This window comes from Manacus candei, unplaced genomic scaffold (genome assembly GCF_025592945.1).
Source record: "Manacus candei isolate 608988 ecotype Guabito, Panama unplaced genomic scaffold, ASM2559294v1 h1tg000043l, whole genome shotgun sequence".
NCBI lineage: Eukaryota > Metazoa > Chordata > Aves > Passeriformes > Pipridae > Manacus > Manacus candei.
The window spans coordinates 2,916,653-2,936,502 of record NW_026138091.1 but is presented as its reverse complement, the minus strand read 5'-3'; the positions used below and the strand labels follow the sequence as shown (position 1 = coordinate 2,936,502).

General features: G+C 38.0%; 1 protein-coding gene across 10 annotated transcripts in view; it reads right to left on the bottom strand.

Moving 5' to 3' along the window:
- Positions 1-11,884: 11,884 nt before the first annotated feature.
- CAPS2 (calcyphosine 2) overlaps positions 11,885-19,850 on the bottom strand; it is a 31,574-nt gene continuing 23,608 nt past the window's right edge. For 8 of the 10 annotated variants that reach the window (XM_051795920.1, XM_051795917.1, XM_051795922.1 and 5 more), the window contains 5 exons: positions 18,263-18,333; positions 16,114-16,268; positions 15,442-15,561; positions 14,424-14,520; positions 11,886-13,146 (listed from right to left, as the gene is read on the bottom strand). In XM_051795920.1, the coding sequence (XP_051651880.1) occupies positions 12,971-13,146; positions 14,424-14,520; positions 15,442-15,561; positions 16,114-16,268; positions 18,263-18,333 (619 nt within the window). In that variant the 3' untranslated portion in view covers positions 11,886-12,970. Of the gene's footprint in view, positions 13,147-14,423; positions 14,521-15,441; positions 15,562-16,113; positions 16,269-18,262; positions 18,334-19,850 lie in introns of all 10 variants that reach the window. The other 2 variants (XM_051795918.1, XM_051795921.1) reach the window with 1 other exon arrangement.

Here is a 19,850-nt window from a genome sequence, read left to right as displayed (position 1 = left end):
CCTCATCTATCATTTTCCTCCTTAGCAAATTCCACTCTTAATTCATTAATTTTTAGGAAGAGACCATAATACACATACCCCAAGAAGGCAAGGATATGCTTTAAAAGATTATCTTTGGAAGATGTTTACACTGATGATCTTCAAGGCATCCCTGAAGCAACAGCAATTTAATTGATTATCAGTGTACAGAAGATACTTTGTAACAACAGTTAAATTTCTACTGTTCATTCAAAGTTTAATAATCATTTTTTGCAATGGTTTTGTCTTCCCACTGTGAGGAGCTATAGTTCACCTGTCAGAAGGGCAACTCCAAGAGCTCAAGGTGCAGAAGTCTCCCACAGAGTCTCACTGACTGAGGCAGGCAGATTTGAAATCAGATGACTGAGCTATGCAGGAAGCAAAGAGGTTTCTTCACAGTGTCTGCAGTCTCACATAGCAGACCCAATCTCAGTGTATGCAAGCTTGATTAATTTTGACTGCCTCCATTCAGCTGCAGTCAAATTTTTCCTCTCTGAATTTTTTTCATGCTACTTTGCAGACAAGATTGCCCAAATCTGGACTGAGCTGTCTACTGCCATGGAAACAGAACAGTATTCTCAAGAGATAAACACTGCATCTCCTCTGCTTGTGCTTCAGTCTTGCTTGCCAAAGTTAGAGGTGCTGGCACAGATTTCTGCTATGACCTGTAAACTGGACCATTACCCTACCTGGCAGGGGACAGCCAGACAGGAAATATCAGATCCATCGCAGGTAGCATCATCAGCATTTGCTCTTCAGAGAGAAGGGGCCAGCAAGCCTTAAAGAGCTGTGCAAGGTCGTGCTGAGGTAGAAAAGTCTGAAGAAACAGCCTAACTAACTCTCAGTTCGAAGCCCTTCTCAGAAAATAATACAAGGTTGTAAAACTGCCGGTTTCTTCATGTTTTTGAATAAGTCGGCTCATATACTTAGTCACAGAGTAAAACCACATTGGTCACATTGACTGTTACACTTAGTTGTCAAAGAACGTGCCATGTCCATGCTGATCATGGACATCTCAGCAACATTTGATACCCTTGAGATCTTTTCCCAATCTGTTTTAAACTGCAGTGCTCTAGTAGCTTTAAGTCTTCCCTAAAGAAAATAAAAAAAGGACTGGTCTGGAGCAAGGGGGAAGGTGTGGGCTTAGGGACTACTGTTGAAGCAGATGGTGTTGAGCACACTACCTGAGTCGGGGACAGGAGGTACAACACAGCCAACAAAACACCAGCCCCAGACACCTACTGTCCTGTGCATGTGGGTGTAAATGGAGATGTAGAGAGATGTGTTTGGACTGGAGGAATGGGGCCACTGAGGCATCAGCAGTCTTGTCTGAGGACTTGCATACCTCTTGTAGTAGGAACTCAGAACAGAGACAAGTGTTAGGTCCTGACCTGATCTGATCTGCCCAACAATAGAAACTGCATTGAGGATTAATCTGTAACATCTATGTCCCACAGGAAAAGTGAATACTCTCCTCACTCTTCTTAGTCACTTTGGCTATGGTGATTTCCCTAAGCTTTTACATATCCAGAATGGGAATGACACATGCCTTAAAGGTCTGGAAGGCTCTATTTTTTTCTGCAGAGAATAAGCATGCAGCCTAAAGAATGTGACAACAGAGATACCTAAAGGTCAGCACAACAGAGGTACCTAAAGCAGCTGCCTAAAGCTAAGCAGCACACTCCTGCCTGGCACTAACCAAGACCCTGCCACAACCACTTACAACAATGTTTCTTGATAATGGGTTGCTGTAACACCTTCATCCCCTTACAATTTGAAAGCATGCAGGCTAAAATGACCTGAGAGTTTAATACCCCTTTTAAGAAGACCTTTTTACTTCAAAATCACACTACATATGCCACAGCATGGGTACAAGCTTCCTATCAACTTCCTGCAGGAATTCAAGGTGTCAGTTTTGTAACTTTCACCCTTCTACTTAGCTTGCAATTTGGCAGTTAACAGGACAGGCAGAGAGACAGAAGTCGATCTCCCATCACTGTATTTAAGTATGCAACACCATTTCAGTATGTAAGACAGCTGCCGGCAAGGCATGCACAGGTAAGTCCCTTAGTGTCACTGTGTTCTGCAGGATCTCATGTGCTTTTCTCAAGATTGAGGTTAACAACACCACGCACACAAAACCAACAAAATCTTTCCTCCTTTTTCACAAATGTTTTTTCACAAATGTTGACTGTCAAAATGGAAGAAGCATTCCCATATCATGTAACAATCATTTTTTATAAAATTTTAGGCAGCTGGAAAGTATCACATGGGAGATTCAAAGGACCTTTTCTAAAAAAGAAGGGATTCTAAAGATCTGCTTAAGAATCACCTAAACAAAGAAAATCCTCATAATATTTTAAACTCCTACCTACCTAGGGACCTACCTTAGCGTTCCAGCTAACCTGTGAAGAGATGAAGATTTTCTCTGACTTCTCAATAATCTTCTCATTCTACAAATTGTTATCATAGATATTTGTTGAGCAAGATGCAATCTGAGCTGTTTGCTGTTACATTAAATGTTAGCTGTTTGTATCATTAACATAATATTCCCTGTCTCCCATCTTCACCTCTTCCCTCCCTCATACCTTTTCCAACTCATATTTTACATTTTCTGAGGCAAGGATTGTATCCAAATATAATAGGTTGCATTGTGCTCGACTCAGCCCATGACACATCTTTTAGGCTCTTCAAAACTAGAAAGCACATTAATGAAACAGTAACTGACATGTCCCAGCTCAAAAAGTTTCAGCATCAAAAGGAGAGGCACAGTGGAAGACAGAATGCTATAAAAGAGATGCTCTGAGAGAGGAGCTGCCATCTTAAGTGTACATTTAAGCTTCTCCCATTACTGTGACTTAAAGATGGCTACTCCTCCACCAATTTAAAATCTAGCAGTATCATAATTAATGTGAATATTATGCTAATCTTGAGAGAAAAAAAAGACCACTGCTTATCAGGTTAATTTACATTTTTTAATAACTTCTTGGCTTAGGCTTTTAATATTAATTTTGAAAATTGCTCAGGAGGTTCCACATGTCAGCTCCTGTCCTACAGCCATCCAGTCCCTCCCTTAGGCAAAATGCATTCAAGAATAAAGATGGGCAAGAAGGCCAATTGTCAATCTTTTCTCCTAAAGGAAGAGCACCACTGTGTCCTGTTTTGGCAACAGGACAATCAGCTTTATGGTACAGAGATGACATAAGGCCCTTCCAGCAGCCCAAAGATATGACACCAGCCCCCACTTAAATTTTATTACACCACTAAACTGACACCTACCATGCCAATTTTTGTTTGATGCTTCTGAACACTTTTTTTACCAGGACAAATATTAGAAATCAGCAATTAAAACTCTGTCTAAACTGAGTATTGCTGTATTGTCATCATTCTGAGTTGTTTTTTTAAATATCAGAACCATCTTTTTCCACCTTTAAACTACTCATAGATACGAGTTATAAATTAACAGCCTACATTCACTGCTGCTGTAAAATAGTCTCTACAGCTCAGGAGCACAAGTCAATCTAACAAGCTATAAAAAAATACTGTCTTCGAAGTCAGAGTGCAAAGGAATAGTTTTGAAGTCCATGATTATTTGGAATTAATACAACTACAGTTTTTACTATTCCTTTCATTTTAGTGAGAGAAAAATGCAATTAAGCCCAAAAGAATAGTAACAAGTTAGTGATCTTGACATAATCCTGACTAGTGTCTAAAGCAACCTTGTGGACTGTTTGTTCAAGGTGAAAGGCAGTTCATAGTTTTATGTATTATTTATGGTAGTTAATTCACTGGGGAGAAGAAAGAAGGCACTTCAGACATTAATACAGTAGTAAGTTGACAAGGGGGCTGAGGAAAAATCTCACCTGGTAACTGCAGTCTTCCACTATGTTTACTGAACAAAACCTTTCAGTTCACCAGGCTAGACACAGGCTAAGTTAAGGAAAAGAATTAAAAACAGAGGAGCAGGAAAAAATGGACATGCTACACCTTCAATATGGAAGAGAAGCAAGGTTTTGCTTTGGAATTACAGTAAACTGTAGACTGAAGGTGGTTTACCTGCATTTCTACGCATCACACAGCAGCAGGGATTACTACACATCTTAAATATATGCTTCAGCTTAGACAAAAGATTTTCCATATGATATAAAAAATAAGCAATGATAAAACCTATTCTAATAAATACATGTATACATAATTACATTACATTACATTACATTTCTTAAATGCATAACAGACCATTTACATACAGTGTCTGAAAAAAACTGCTGTTAAATACCTTACTTTTTGGTTCAGTTCCCTTAAAAAAATAATAATTAAAAAATAATAATTGTTTGATTCTTCTTTATTTTCCATTTTAAGACTCCATGTTGATGCCGTGAATTTCACTGACATATAGCCTACGAAGCAAAACTAGGAAGGATAGTTATAATAATACTTCTAGTCTCAGGTAAAGCTGACACGAGCCTGATAGCTACCCAAAAAAACCATAAGCACAAGAATCCCACACAACTGAGACACTCAAGGCCAGGTTTTCCAGCAGGACCATATCTCCATACCTCGAAGTGTGGCAGAACTTCCCTGTTTCACTTCAAGTGAAATGATGCAAGAAAAATCAGTTCTTGAGAAGAAAATCTGTGAGTTAAAATTAATCACAAGGTCAGCAATATTTAATAAAATCAGATTGCTGTGAAAGGAAAGAGAGAGGAAAGAGAGAGGAGAGGAAAGAGATAATAGAGGAAAGAAGGAAGAGATGAAAGACACACTGATACAAAAATAAGATCTATAATGTAAATACCTCATGGGTAAGACCTTAACCAGAGCATTGTGCCTAGTGTAGGGCATTGCGTTCAACACAAGAAAGGCACCAACTGGCAGTTAGGGGACAAAAATGAGAATGGTCTTCAATCTGTCCACCTAATGTAATTTTTGTAACAGGCATACTTAGCAAACTTCAGATCAAAGGGAATGTAGTAATAATTTTCAAAGCTGTTACATAAGGAAAGCATGGGATAGCAGAAACAGTAATCAGCTTAAACCATAGAGAGATATTCAGGTCAATCAGTAGACAACTTCTCCTAATATGAAGCACAGTGAAGCAAGAGAACAGATTAGCTAGGAATGTGCTGAAGTCTCTATTACAGATGAGAAAGCAGCACACACTCTTTTTTTTCCAGATAATATAGGATAATGGAGTAGATAACCTTGTGAATTCTCTTCCAGACTGGTTTCTTCTGACTTTATGTGAAGCAAGAGTATTTATACTGAACAACACACCTACCCAGTACAGGGTAGGCTTTGCTTCATGGCTGGCATTCCAGAAGGAAGAGGGAAGAGTCAGAAGATATGAAGGAACACAAAATATTAATTACTAGGAATGTCATACCACCTACTATTTGCTTTTATCTGCCCCATCTCCTATCCTTTCCCCAGAGATTGTCTTGTTGGATGTTACATCATATTTTGATTTATTTCAGAACATTCTTTACCATTATGGCTGTTACTAAAGAAGCTCATTTCCAAGAAGGATGCTCCCAAAAGAAAAGATTTTGGAGGTATATCAAGATAAAACTGGAAGGAGAACTTAGAAATCACAGTCTCAAATAATGGACAAGGAATCAGAAAAGAAACACAAGTAACATGGAAAGTTAATTATCTGGCAGTGACAACTGATTCCCTTCTCACTGTGCTGGTTTTAATAAATAAATAAACAAACTAACTTTTCTGAGTGCTTATTTCCCCATGGTTACTTGGATCTAGGCAACAACAGTATCTAGAACAGATATTTTTCGAAAGCATATTAAACCTTTAAGAAACAGAGTATAATTTGGTTGAAACTGTTTTGTTATATCAGGGACTTCCAAAATGATGATTCTAAAGGAAAAACAAAAACATTGTTTTGACTTTTGTCTGTTCCCCTTAGTCATGAAACACTGAGAAAGGACAAGAAGTCAAGAATGTCTAGTGGATGAAAGTAACTGCAGTATTCACAACTGAAACTTGTGGTTAATCACTAGTATCTGCAAGGCAAATGCTATTGTCAAAAGAAATTACTTCAGGGGAATAATTTTACCAGTGTGAGTGCAGGATTTAACTCATGCCAAGACAAATCATAGGATCCCATAATTAGACATAGGAGTCATTAAGTGTTCACTTACTCAACACCAGTTGTAAGAAAAAGGAATACTGTTCTAAGACACGTCTCTGAAGCTGCTATTCAGCTTCCAATGATATTAACCTATGCTTTCCTATAGCAGAATCCTTTCCCCATGTGAAGTATAAAACTGTGTAAAGCAGGTAATGTCCATGGCATGCTCCTCCTAAATCAAGTTTTGTGACCCCTAATCTGGGCAACCCAGGGTGCTGAGAACCTCAGCCTTAGTCTCAAGCAATCATTAGGGTTAGGGTTCAGAGGGTCACAAAGTCTACAGCTCCAGGGACACTGGAGCTTCAAAAGACATGTCAAAGAGAGCAAAGAACTACACCAACATTTTTCCCTGTATACCTTTCTAATCTGGGCCACTCATGTTGCAGGGGTCCTCAGCCTCAACTTCAAGATGCCACTAGTACTAGGGTAGGCTGCGGTTGACTGCACTGGAACAGATTGTCCAGAGAGGTTGTGGACTCTCCCTCACTGGAGATATTCAAGAACAGTCTGGACACAATCCTGTGCAATGTGCTCTGGGATGACCCTGACTGAACAGAGAAGTTGGACCAGATGACACAACGTGGTCCCTTCCACCCTTACCCATTCTGTATCTGCTGACAACCACCCTAGAAATGAGATAGATAAAAACAGGACACCAGAATATCAGCAGTTATCTTTGGAATAGAGCCCTTTTGAACCTTAATTAATCAGATCTTGCCAAGTTTAATTCCTGATTTACAACCAAATGTGAGATGTGGCATAAAACAGAAATATGGGGAAGAGGCTGAAGTGTTCAAGGCCAGGTTGGATGGGGTTTTGAGCAACCTGGTCTACTGGAAGGTGTCTCTGCCCATGGCAGGGGTATTGGAACCAGGTGATCTTTAAGGTCCAATCCAACCCTAACCATTCTATGATTCAAAGCCCCACAAATCCCTGGTACAAAGGAGGTCTTCGCAATCCCCTGCTGTTTCATCTCCATTTTAAGTCTTCTGCCTGTCTTTTGTTATAAAGTTGTTATAAAGAGCAGCTTTTCCATGAGAAGGACAGTCCTTGTCTTCTACCTTGGCACACTGGTAAGTAGCTATAATGTATGCAAGGAGTCTTCTTCCCACAATCCTCTCACAACAAGGGCTACAAAAGGAGTCCACCATCTCAGCAGTTACCAAAGCGCCCAGCACAGCAGTTACCAAAGCGCCCAGCAGCAAGGCAAGCAGACATCACTGCTGGGACCAAAGCAGGCAACTTTGCCTCTGCCAACCACAAGGTTAGACCTTCTCATCAGTGCTTATGCCTCCTGACCTCCACTGTCCATGAGGAGAACCTTTCAGGTCTCTGTCTACTTGAAAGGAGTCCACCAAAGAGGTCCTTTGAGACCACTCGAAAGGGCAGTTCAAAAGTAGTGTCAGGCTTCCACAGGGAGAATCCTCATTTGCTAAATACCTAGACAGCACACCCTCTAAATACCATTTTTCCTACATTTTTCAGAGTCTGTCAGGTTCCTATTTTCTCCTAAAATTGGGAGAGGAAATAACAGCAAAAGGTCAGAAGAGCTGAAAAAAAAAAATACACCAGCCAGCAAAAGATGTTAAAATATTAAACATCTTTCATAAGAATGCAGCCTGCAAAAAAACCAAAGCACAAAGAAATGGCTGTTACTTTTCTTATCTTGAAGCTGCTTCTCCGGGGATGCTGGACACACAAAATTCTGCCAGTGGCAACAAACACAGAAGTTTCTGTGCACAACTCCAATTAATTCCATCCAAAATATAACACGAGTGAGGAGGAAAAAAAATAGCCAGAAAACAAGTAGTCAGATTCTATAAATTCCAGGTAAACAGAACAAATGCTCTAATACACATTAAGAAATCTGTGATAAACAGATTTAATTTTTTTCCCTCAAAGGTGCTTTATCATCTTTAAGCCTTGAGTTCCTCACAATCAAAAATGAGTGCCAAAAAAGTATAGGAGCCACAAAACAAAATATTTCATAAGGTCATCATGCAAGTAATGTCTTACCACATTTCTTTCCTAAGTAGCTTCCAGTTTGTTTTATGTTTAGAAATGTTCCCTGTGGAAAAAATAGCCTAAGTAGACCTGGAAGGAAATACTACTCGTCTCTTTCATCACTGGAAATGTCTTAGGCTTACGAGAGTAGTTCTGACTCAGCTTCTCAAAGACAAGATGGTTAAGAAGATGAAGCACTGAACTATCTCAGTCTCTAAATTGCTGAGTATGAAGAAGGATAAATTAGAGTAATATCCAGAAAAAAAAATGCATGTGATTTCAACCTTTCCTTTTTCTGCCACAGAAACTTACCTGTTTTGTTCAACATGTCAGAAGTCAATTCTAGGCTTTCTTTTTTACTATCTAGTGCTAGCATGCTCAAAACCAAAGCAAACCACAAACCTCCAAAAAAGCCAAAACCAAAAAACCATCCCACAAGCAAAAAAAACCCACCCAAAACAGGAAAAAAAACCAAACACCAAAGCAACCCACATCCAAAAGTAACAGCACCTCCCTTACAAACACACATCGGTAGATATATTTTTAATCTTTTTATTGTTCTGGTCAGCTGGTAGTAACTCTTACGGAAGACAAATGAGTTTTTGAGTGTGAATCAGTAAGAACACCTCCTCTCAGCAACAAAGCTATCCCAGGTGACGACACTGTACTTCCATTAGCAAACAGAGTGAAGCTACTGAAGGTTCTGCTCTGTGTGCCTGTGTTCTGCTTTTTCCAAGTTCTCTTACACACTCCAGCTTACAGTGTCAGTGCATATTCATTTTATGAAGTACTTACAGACACTGAGAATAAGGAGTTATATCACTTCACTTAATTTCTACTTGTCTTCTGGGAGCCTGCACATCTAATAGGACAAAATATGTTCACAGCATAATGCACTTCTGATGTTCTCAACTGCAGCAAGTTGCTAAAACTTTTTAGCAGAAGTGTAAATCATGGTAGCATGAAGACTATTAGTTCTATTAAGCAGTGAGTTTCAGGGAAGAAGCCAGCCAGCTTCTTTGAGAATCCCACTTTAACTAAGAGCACATTCTAATTTGGAAAATGCGGGCAATTCTGAGAAAGGTAGCAAATGTAGAAAAAGTTTTGTTTGAAACACAAAGGCAGTAAACTCCAGCAGACATCTCCAGAAAGTTTTAAAGCTACAAAGTATTGATGCCAGAACAGAATTCAGGTTCATAAAATGTTCAAAAGTAAATAAGAGCAAGTCAGAATGCAAATAATCAGGGCATTGAGATCACTTTTACTGACAAGTCAGACATCACAGATCCTTGTCTGAATACACTTCATGTGTTATTTTACTGACTGTAAGCATGGTGGGCAAGCCTTAGGTAGAAGCTGGTTTGAATTGTTTGCTGCCATCTGAAATTTAGACAATGAAAAGCAGTGGGCGGATAAAAGTGACTTTTGTGAAAGCTGTTAAAAATTCACCATAGTCACCATACCTGATGTTTTGAGGCAGCTGATCATAGAATTATTAAGGCTGGAAAATACCTTCAAGATCATTGAGTCCAACCTTTGACCAAGCATCACCATGCCAACTAAACCATAGCATTAAATGCCACGTCCAGTCATTTCTCAAACACTTCCAGGGATGGTGACTCCACCATCTCCCTGGGCAGCCCATTCCAACGCTTAATCACCCTTTCAGTGAATATTTTTTTCCTGATGTCCAACCTGAACCTCCCGTGGCACAGCCTGAGGCTGTTTCCACTTGTCTTGTTGCTGATTGCCTAGGAGAACAGACCAACCCCCACCTTGCTACAATCTCCTTTCAGGTAGTTGTGGAGAGGGATAATGTCTCCTCCGAGCCTCCCTTTCTCCAGGCTAAATGACCCCCGTTCCCTGAGCTGCTAATCATATGACTTACTCGACAGACCCTTCACGAGCTTCACTGCTCTCTAGACATGCTCCAATACCTCAACATCTTTCTTGAAGTGAGGGGCCCAAAACTGAACACAGGATTTGAGACGTGGCCTCACCAGTGCCGAGTACAGATGGACAATCATTTCCCTAGTCCTGGTGGCCACACTATTTCTGATACAGGCCAGGATGCTCTTGGCCTTCTTGGCCACCTGGGCACACTGCTGGATCATGTTCAGCTAGGTGTTGAGCAGCACCTCCAGGTCCTTTCCAGCCAGTCTACCCCTAGCCTGCAGCTCTGCATGGGGTTGTTGTGACCCAGGTGTGGGACTCAGCACTTGGCCTTACCGAACCTCATACCAATGGCCTGTCCAGATCCCTCTCCAGAGCCTTCCTACCCTCCAGCAGATCAACACTCCTGCACAGTTTGCAACCTTACTTAGGAGGCATTCAACCCCTTCATTCAGATCATTGATAATCAAAATATATTAAACAGGACAGGCCCAAACACCAAGCCCAGGGGAACACCACTCATGACTGGCCAGCAGCTGGATGTAACTCCATTCACCACCACTCTCTGGGCCCAGCAATCCAGCTGGTTTTTAACCCAGCAAAGAGGGCACCCATCCAAGCCATAGGCTGCCAGCTTCCCCATGAGCATGCTGTGGGAGGCAGTATTGAAAGCTTTACTGAAGTCCAGGTAGACATCATCTACAGCCTTTACTGCATAAACCAGGCAGGTTCCTGGTCATAAAAGGAAATCAGGTTGGTCAAGCAGGACCCGCATAACCAACCCTGTAGTTAAAAGAAATTATATACTTAGCAGGTTTCACATAATTACAGAGTACCTGCTTGTATTTCCAGGCAATTTCTGACCTTTAGAATTTATCTTAGATTACCCTGTTAGGGATCTGTCTTCAGATTAAAAAAAATTATGCATGACTACCAAAGCTACATCAACAGTATTGTTATAACAGCACCTCATTTCCATGATAAGAACAAAATAAAGAGCAAGTAATTCGCAGCAGATGTGACCTACACAGCTTTGCTTGATAAGCAGGTCCACTTAGGATATGTCCACTTGTCATGAATTTTTCCATTCCATAGGAAAATGTGGAATAATCTTCTTAAAAGCTTCACAATAAAATTAAGCATTGCAAAAAGAAAATACCTCACTTCACCATCATTTTCATTCATTAAATTGAGCTACAGTTTTATTTGTTGGTACAATTCTTCTAAGTGAGCAAGTCTAAATAGAGCAAGTGATTCTTAAAACAATTATTAAAAATCACTTGGTATTTTTCAGTTATTTGAACTGACACATTAACAAGCAGATCCCTGTACAACCAGATGAAGCTGCCCTTCTCAGAATCACCAGTTCCAGAAACACTAATTAAAAAAATCTTTCCATCAAGAGAAAGTCTGGCAGGAATTGTGAACAAGAAAATTGTAATGAGCCACATCAGAATTCCTGCTTAGAATAACCATTGATAAAATCTGCCTTTCCCTGTAAACCAATACACACAGACTTTTGCAGCCCCAAAAGAATCCTCCAAAATCTCTCACTTGCAGATTCAGAGCAGAAACTGAAATTCTTGTTACAACTGAGGGTACAAACAACCAAAAAATAAAAATGCACAAGCTATTAGACCAAGGAAGTACTATATCTAGAATATACCCATCATCGACAGAGGGACCAAAGTCCCTCATTTCGGCATCCATTCCAGCACTGCCCCTTAATTCCTATGAAATACAAATTCTGTCTCAGAGGAAGGTTGTATTAACCATAGACTATAAATTCAAAACCAGGCAGACAAGCTCTAAGGAAACTAATATATTTTAATCGTATAGGCTTAAGAAATGCAGTTCAACATACAGTTAATTTTAGTGACAGGTCTATTGAAACCAAAGGCTATCTCTCTCTCACTGTGTAATTAACAATACTTTTTTATTTCTTAACACTAATAATTTTACAGAATTAACAAGATGTATTACATTGAAAAAAGCATCTGTCTGAATATTTGAAGTAGCAAGGAATATTTTACGATTTAATTTTTGTGGTGACACAGGTGGTTGTTTTGGGGTTTTTTAAAATATTTTTCTGTTTTATACTTTCAGAGTAGATATGAAATGCTATATGTCCATTTGACAAAATATACAATTGCTAAGTATTAGTTAAAAAAAATCCTAGGGATATAAAGAAAACTTATTTGTTTAGAAAACCACTTAGCAAAATGTAGGAAAGGAAGATATGCATTATAAAATTCATGTGTGCTTTATAAAACCTTTGGGATTCAATGCTCAGCTTTGGATTCGTGACCAAAATGACAAAGTAAGATCAGTCAAGATGGTCCATAGGCCAAGGGGCTAGTTGCTGTGAACGTCTCTGCACTTTCAGTACTGCAAACACCCTCAAAACTGGAAAAGTATGACCTGCTCTCTTTCAAGCTAAGTGCTACCATAAGAAACAAGAAACAAGACAAAGAATGTTATAAGAAACTTTCTGAAGAAAAGTTACCATTGATATACAGTCGAACCTAAAACTTTTCACAATGCATCATAAAACAAAATCTTCTCTTGCATATACACCTTCATTCATTTTAGTATTCTAATTCCCAGTTATTTTAAAATATGCCACTTTATTCTAATATCAAAAAGATGGCTTTTGGTATAAGAAACAGCCTTTATTATTTCCAATGAAATGAAACTAACAGTATTTGTATTAGCAGAGTGGTTAGCATAGTTGAACAGACACTCCAAGAAATTTGCCATATATTATTCTTAAAGTATCTAAAGTTTTCAGTTTCTGACATCAGTTTAACACACTAATTATAAAGCAATGCACATCAAGATTAAATCCTCCCTTATTTAGTTACTCCTTGTTTAGAAAATGTTTCTTCTTCATTTTTGTCATCTTCCACTCTAAACACCCCAAGAGTTCCTTAGGATATTAACAAAATCATCATCACACACGATTCCAAAACTTAATCCTTCATAGTAATCTTCAAACTCAGAATAGGACACTTCGATGGGGTTGCTGCAGGTCTCTCCTAATGTTTCTAGAAATGACGATTTAATTTCTTCTTCTGCAGCTTTGCCTATGAAAGCATATTTTTCCATTAAATACATTTTAAAGAACTGTTAATATGTAGCATTTAATATACTTCAGGCAAGAAACTTTCAAAATTTAGCTTTCAAATATTTTTTTCATGAGCCAAGTCAAGATTCTGATTTCAGAATTAAGTTATTGGCTCACTTAATATAAGCTGTAGAAATCACCTTACTTTGACAGCATGATAGCATTAAATATCAACAGAAACATGGTCAGTCAATTGCAATGAATTAATGACATCAGGAAAATTTTTTTCTTCAAGGGAATGCAAAAGTTGAGTAATGCATTTGTAAACTAAAATTTTGGTATTTCAGAAGTTATCTTGTAAGAACATGTAACACAAGTTCAAAGTTCTAGGAAAACTTTAGGATGCAAATTAGCATTTGAAAAGTGCTCTGCAATTTATATGTGTCCTAGTGACTTTATAAAGATAATACTCAAAATGATTTTGTGTCATTGAGAAAAAAATGCAAAAGATATGCCACTATAGCATTGGAAAAATTCACATGTTGTATCCCTATACCAGCATGTGTCTTCATATGTTACCATTAAAATCACTGGTAATACAAAAAACCATCCTGTTTTCTACAGGTAAAACCAAAAGGGTCACGACACTATGTAGACTTTCATAGTGACTAGTTTGGTACATATTATTTTAGAAACTGCCATACAAATACTTAAATTCCTATTTTTTCAATGGTAGATTTTAAACATTTTTGAGAATCCTGAAAAAATAATGAATAATGAATGAATAATGAAGAAACCAGCACTTCCTCTGTAAAGGATGACAAACCTGTCCCAGAAATAAATGAAGTTCCTTCTGAATAAATTATTCAAGTGTAGAGTACACTCTGTGTCAGTTGGAATCCTTGTGTATTTTGATGGAAAACAGTCATGTGAAAATAAGAGTATCCTCCTAAGTGAAAATTATTTATATCATATTTGTCACTGATAACTTACAGATGAAAGCTGAGAAATAACTACATGTAGTCCTACACTGACATGGAAAACAATTACTCTGCATATATGCAGTGTGTGCAGCTTGATAAACAGCAGTATTAAAATTGTATATATGAACTCCATTACTATTTATAGTCATGTTCTGGATACACTGTAAGTCATCAGACAAAAAAAGTTCTCCTTAACAGTTCAAGTCTAAGCCAATATGAAAACAGTCTGTATTTCCAACCAGTTTCTGCATCTGGTACTTCTGCTAATGACTTCAGTAGTTACAGATTTTTTTTGTTTGTTCATGTGAATTACCTGCCAATACTAGAGGATGTTTCTTTGCACAGTAACACTTCCTGACATCCACCATAGGTACACTCCCAGTTTTGTTGAAATCTAGTTTCATATAAGCCTATAGGGAAAAAAAGAGTTAAAGCATGAGCATATAAGGAAAAAAAAGTGGAAAGATGAAAAGAAAGATGCAGTTTCATGATTATTTTATCTCAACAGCTTTCACATCAAATGTAGCCCCCTCAACAAGTCAAAAAATTTTTCTCTCCATAATTTTTAGCTCATCCTTAGAATCAGAAGTTAAGCTGCTTCCCTTCTGCCTCCTCCAATTACTAAGATTCCTGCATCATTCTGACAGAGCCTCTTCAGCACTGCTAACAGCAGCTTCATTTTCATTTCAGTTTACTCAAATACACATGCTCAATATAAAAGGCTAGAAGAGTCGGATCTCTCCATGATTGAAAGTATGAAAGTATATGTCATTTTTCTTGATCTTGATATCCAGTCACTACTACTTGGCTGGTTTGTAATCAGTGTTTGATACTGCAAACAGCTCCACATTGCATTATAGACACATAACAAGTGGTACTTCAAATACAACAAGTCTCACAAATGACTCTAATTGTAGGTCTCAAAGGAGACAAGTATTATTGCCTCCTATTTCAGGCAATGTGGGAAAAAAGTCTACACTGATATAGTCATCTGCCAAAATAAGGAAACAGACTTCTGGAAGAGATGGTTTTAGGGTGTCAGATGCTTTATACACTGGACTGAACTATAAGAAAAGCACACATATACATAAAATCAAAATAATAAAGAAATTAATTCTAGAGTTTAAAATTAACTAATTCAACGATGGAACAGCATGCAGTCCTCTAATTTACTTTTATTTTGACAAACTGATCTGAAACTTTAAAAAGTCAATTTCTAAAAACACAACTCAGAAAAACAACAGAACTCAACAACCAGGACATGATAAGTAACTAACTCCAAAGTTAGACTGCAAAATCTTTGCACTTAGAATATCTGCAATAAAACTTACTTTTCTTACAAAGGCTTTCCTATATTCATTCATTTCTCCAAATATGGCACGAGTAAATTCTCCATAGTCAACCTTATCACTCTTGCTATCATCAAGAATAAGCCATAAAGATTCGAAGTCCTGCAATTTAAAAATATTTTGCCAAAGTTCTTCAGTATGTCCTAAAATAAAACATTCGCTATAATGGAAAATTACAATATTGTCACCACAAAACCCCCAAACTTCTAAATCCAAACTCATCTAAAGATTTTTAAAAATAATGCATAGCAGTCACTGAGGATCATAATTCACATTATTTGCAGTTCTGATAGTTGTTGGCTATTTGCAAAACCTAACACATAAAACAAAGGAAAAAAATAAGAAAATAGCATAAACTATTTTTTAAAGCCAAAGGAGAAAAAATGGATTGCAATCACACTTGCTTCTTCATGTCATGATGTAAGAAGATTGCATGCTTTTAAATATATTATTTTTTTATTTTTAAGAATTTCACACAAAACTGAATGCACAAATGCCAATATAGCACAAGGGGAAAAAAAAAAAGCCAAATCAAAAACACCACCAAAAGAAAATGTGCAAAAATCAGCTATTAAACTACAGATTAAAGCAAAGAAAGCAATTCCATAAATTAAGAACAATAACACCCACGATTACAGTTCCAGCTAGACTTACCCCTTCAGGCATTTCCAAATGGAATACTCTTAGAGCTTCTTTAAAGGTTGCCTGAGAGAGAAAACCATTTCTGCTCTTGTCTACTTGTCGGAAATACTTTCCTAAGCCTGTTATAACCCGAACTCCTCTTTTACTTAGTGTCCCTCTGAATATACCTGAGGATTTAGAGAAATAAGGGACACAATGTTTACCCAAAGTTGGCCCCTTGCTATGGAGGTAATATAGAAGTAAAGAACATCACATCTACTTATGATAGTGCTGGTTAAAATGACATATCTATGCATCCAGGTTCCCTGATCTTTGATGAAAGAATACCAGTCCAAAATGAAACTATCAGTTACTTAACATTTGAGTGGAAACCACATAAAGCAGCAGCACGAACTTTTAAAGAGACCACAGAAGGAAAGGAATAATGGCTATTGCCCTCTATATGCTCAGATTATAAAGCTGTTTACTTCTGCTAGAACAGATTACATACCATGATTCAACATACAAAGCAACTCTGGAACAATACAAACACTCCATTATGAAACAGAGTTGCTTCTTTATTGTGCAAACATGTTAAAAACATGTGGAAACAGGGACAAATATGAGTAATTATGCAAAATCATTCCAGAATTATATGCAGAGAACTATTTCTAGGGTAAAAACAACTGCCTTATCAAAATCTTCAGGTAGGAGGTTTACTTTAGGGATGCCCAAGTTTCTCAGCCTATTCTGTTAACAGAAGTCACCTGCTTTTACCTTCAAATTACTTGTATCTACAATTATAAAGCAAAATAGGGGCATGGTGTATCAGGATGCTCTGCTCTGGAATGTGGACAAGCAACCTGAACAATTCCCTATTTGCAAACCTATCAGTGGTGGACTGAGAGAGGATATGTCTTGCAGCTTTTGGTGTTGAATTATGTTAAAACCAGTCCGACACATCAACCCCAAACTAACATCCTGATAATAAGGCAAAGATTTGGTAGATAAGCTGCTAAGCTGACCTGGAGACACATGACTGGCAGTCAATCACTTTATACTATAAAAGTCCAGTCCATTTGCATACAGTAGGTTCTTCTAACATGACCCTTCTTGGAGTGTGTGTGGAGATTCCTCCCTTGGATGGGGACACCCCTCAAGGTTACCCTCAAGGCTGAGTGAAAGAGATCTGCCCATGGTCATTTTTATGGGTGAGTTACATCAATCTCAATAATAGTTTCTTTCTATTTTGCTAGCTTTAATATAATCACTTTGATATAGTGCACTATCCTATCCTAGTAGTTTTAGTTTCTACACTGTGTAGCAAATAATTCTGATTAAGATCTTTTGTCTAATAATTTCTTATAATAAATAATTCATTTTATATAACTATACTCAGTTTGCCGTCTTTAATCCTGCAGGACAAAGTTGTACAAAGGTTCAGTCACACCTCTGTAATTCCTTAGACTTAGAACCATTGACAAAGTCTGGTGCTGAGATTGGATCCAGCCACACCCAGGCTCCTCTCTGAGAAGCAGTTTAGAAAGCAAGGGGTTCCTTTCTGCACCTCCTGACTTAACAGGAGGGCTTCTCTAACAAACTTTGTCTGAAGCTCCCACTCCCACTTGTGACATAAGGTGAAAGAAAGAAGTTTTTTCCAGTGAAGATGATACTCAGATGGATGTTAAAAGGTGCCTTAAAGTATACACATGTATCCTTCTTCCAGGCCACACTAGGAAACCTTTGAGGTAGTCAGATAATTGAGAAATCAATTTGTGTCTATTATGCAAGGAGAAAAAATGGAATAACTAGAAGATTAAAAAATAACCCTAATTTTTATTCCAAAATTTTTTTGTGAAAGTAAATGTCCAAGCACATTCTAGTGACCAAAGAGTGCCCACATAAAAGAGGTTTAGCAAATGACAGCAAACATTCACAATTATTCTCTACCTCCTCCACAATCTTTACCCAGACTGTTTATTCAAAGAGACAGCAGAAAACATTCTTATGACTAATTTGTGCTAGTATCAGATTCCAGTAATATTCTGATAAATATTTAACTTTTGTTTAATTTCATTTATACAAATAAAATCTTTATAACATCACTATTGTTCATTGCCCTGAGCTGTAAAGACACAGAGATACAGAAATTAAAATAAAATGGGTTCTGGTAAACACAAACCTTGAATCTTCTTGAAAACTTTGCTGTCTGCTTGCTTGGAACATTGTTGCTTGAATTCCACAGAAGAAGCTCTAAAGAAATCAAAATTAATGTTGATTGGTGAAATTACACATAATATTACTATATTCAAAACAGCTGTATTAAAAAAAACAAAAACATATTGAACTTTAATTCAAATCACCTAAACTGGAAAGTCAACAACCACCTACAGAGGACAATGTATTCTCTAAAACACATGTGTAAATCAAAAGATTCATGCTTTGTGATAGCAGGACACAGGTGCTCTTGGAAACCTGCAACAGATCTTTTGGACTGTAGCTGAGCAGGACTCTCTTTCAGTACAGTAATGAAGGTTAGAGGACTCAATTCAAGAGTTTTGCACCAGAGAATAGAGCTATGGTGGGTTGACCTTGGCTGGACACCAAGTGCCCACCCAGCTGCTCTATCACTTCCCTTTCCAACCGGACAGGGGAGAGAATAAGATGGAAAACAACTTGTGGGTATGGATAAGGCAGTTTATTAAAGCAGAAGCTAGGCAAAAGCTTGCATGTGCAAAAGCGAAGCAAAAGACAGCAGGGTTTATTCTCTACTTCCCATGAGCAGCGATGGTTGGCCACTCCGGAGAAGCAGGGCTTCAGCACGCATAACAGTTCCTCAGCAGGCAGCCATTGGAGACAATGAATGCCTGCCTTCCTGCTCCTTGCCTTAGCTTTTATATCTGAGCTGATGTCATATGGTCTGGTATGACATCATATCTGATATCATATCCCTTTGGTCAGTCTAGGTCTACTTGGGTCCCCTCCCAGGATCTTGCTCTCGATTGAGAAAGGAATGTTACAGTGCTGGTGCTGTGCTCAGCAGCAGCCAAAACACTGGTGTGTTATCAACACCCTTCTGGCTACCAGTGCGAAGCACAGCACTGTGAGGGCTGCTATGGGGAAATGAACTCCAGCTCAGCCAGACCCAATACAAGAGCGTTCAATAACACCCGCATACAGAAGAAAAAGACAGACTTCACTGTCTGAAATTTAGTCACTAATGGAAAGAACACAGAGAGAGCATAAAAAAAGAAACAAGCTATTCCACCACAGGTAGCAAAAAAAGCCAAAATTACAGCCCAGTGAGCAGGTCGTCTTTCTGGAACCTTCAGAGATAACACTGGATCAACCCTAAATTTCACAAGCATAAGATTAGCAACAAATGAAAGAAAAAGCTGTTTACCTGAATGATAGGCTTCTGAGATGTAAATTTCTTACATAAACTATCTTAAATTAAACTATATGGTGTTTTACCTCATGGAGGGAACAATTAGCACTAAGCATCATACAACTATATATTTCTATAACCAATTGAATTTGAATTTACTGTTCTATGCACTGTTAGCTCACTATGGCTCCTTTGCAAAGCTTTCAGTATAAAGGGACATTAAAATGAATATTACCGTAACTGAGAATAAGCTTCATGTGTCTAAACACTTACATAACAGTGTAGTTGTGCTAACAAAAGTAGTCTTTAGATACGGAACATATTTAATTGAGATTTTGTTATTGCTCTTCCTAATCAAGCAGGGATCAAAGCATTTGATATA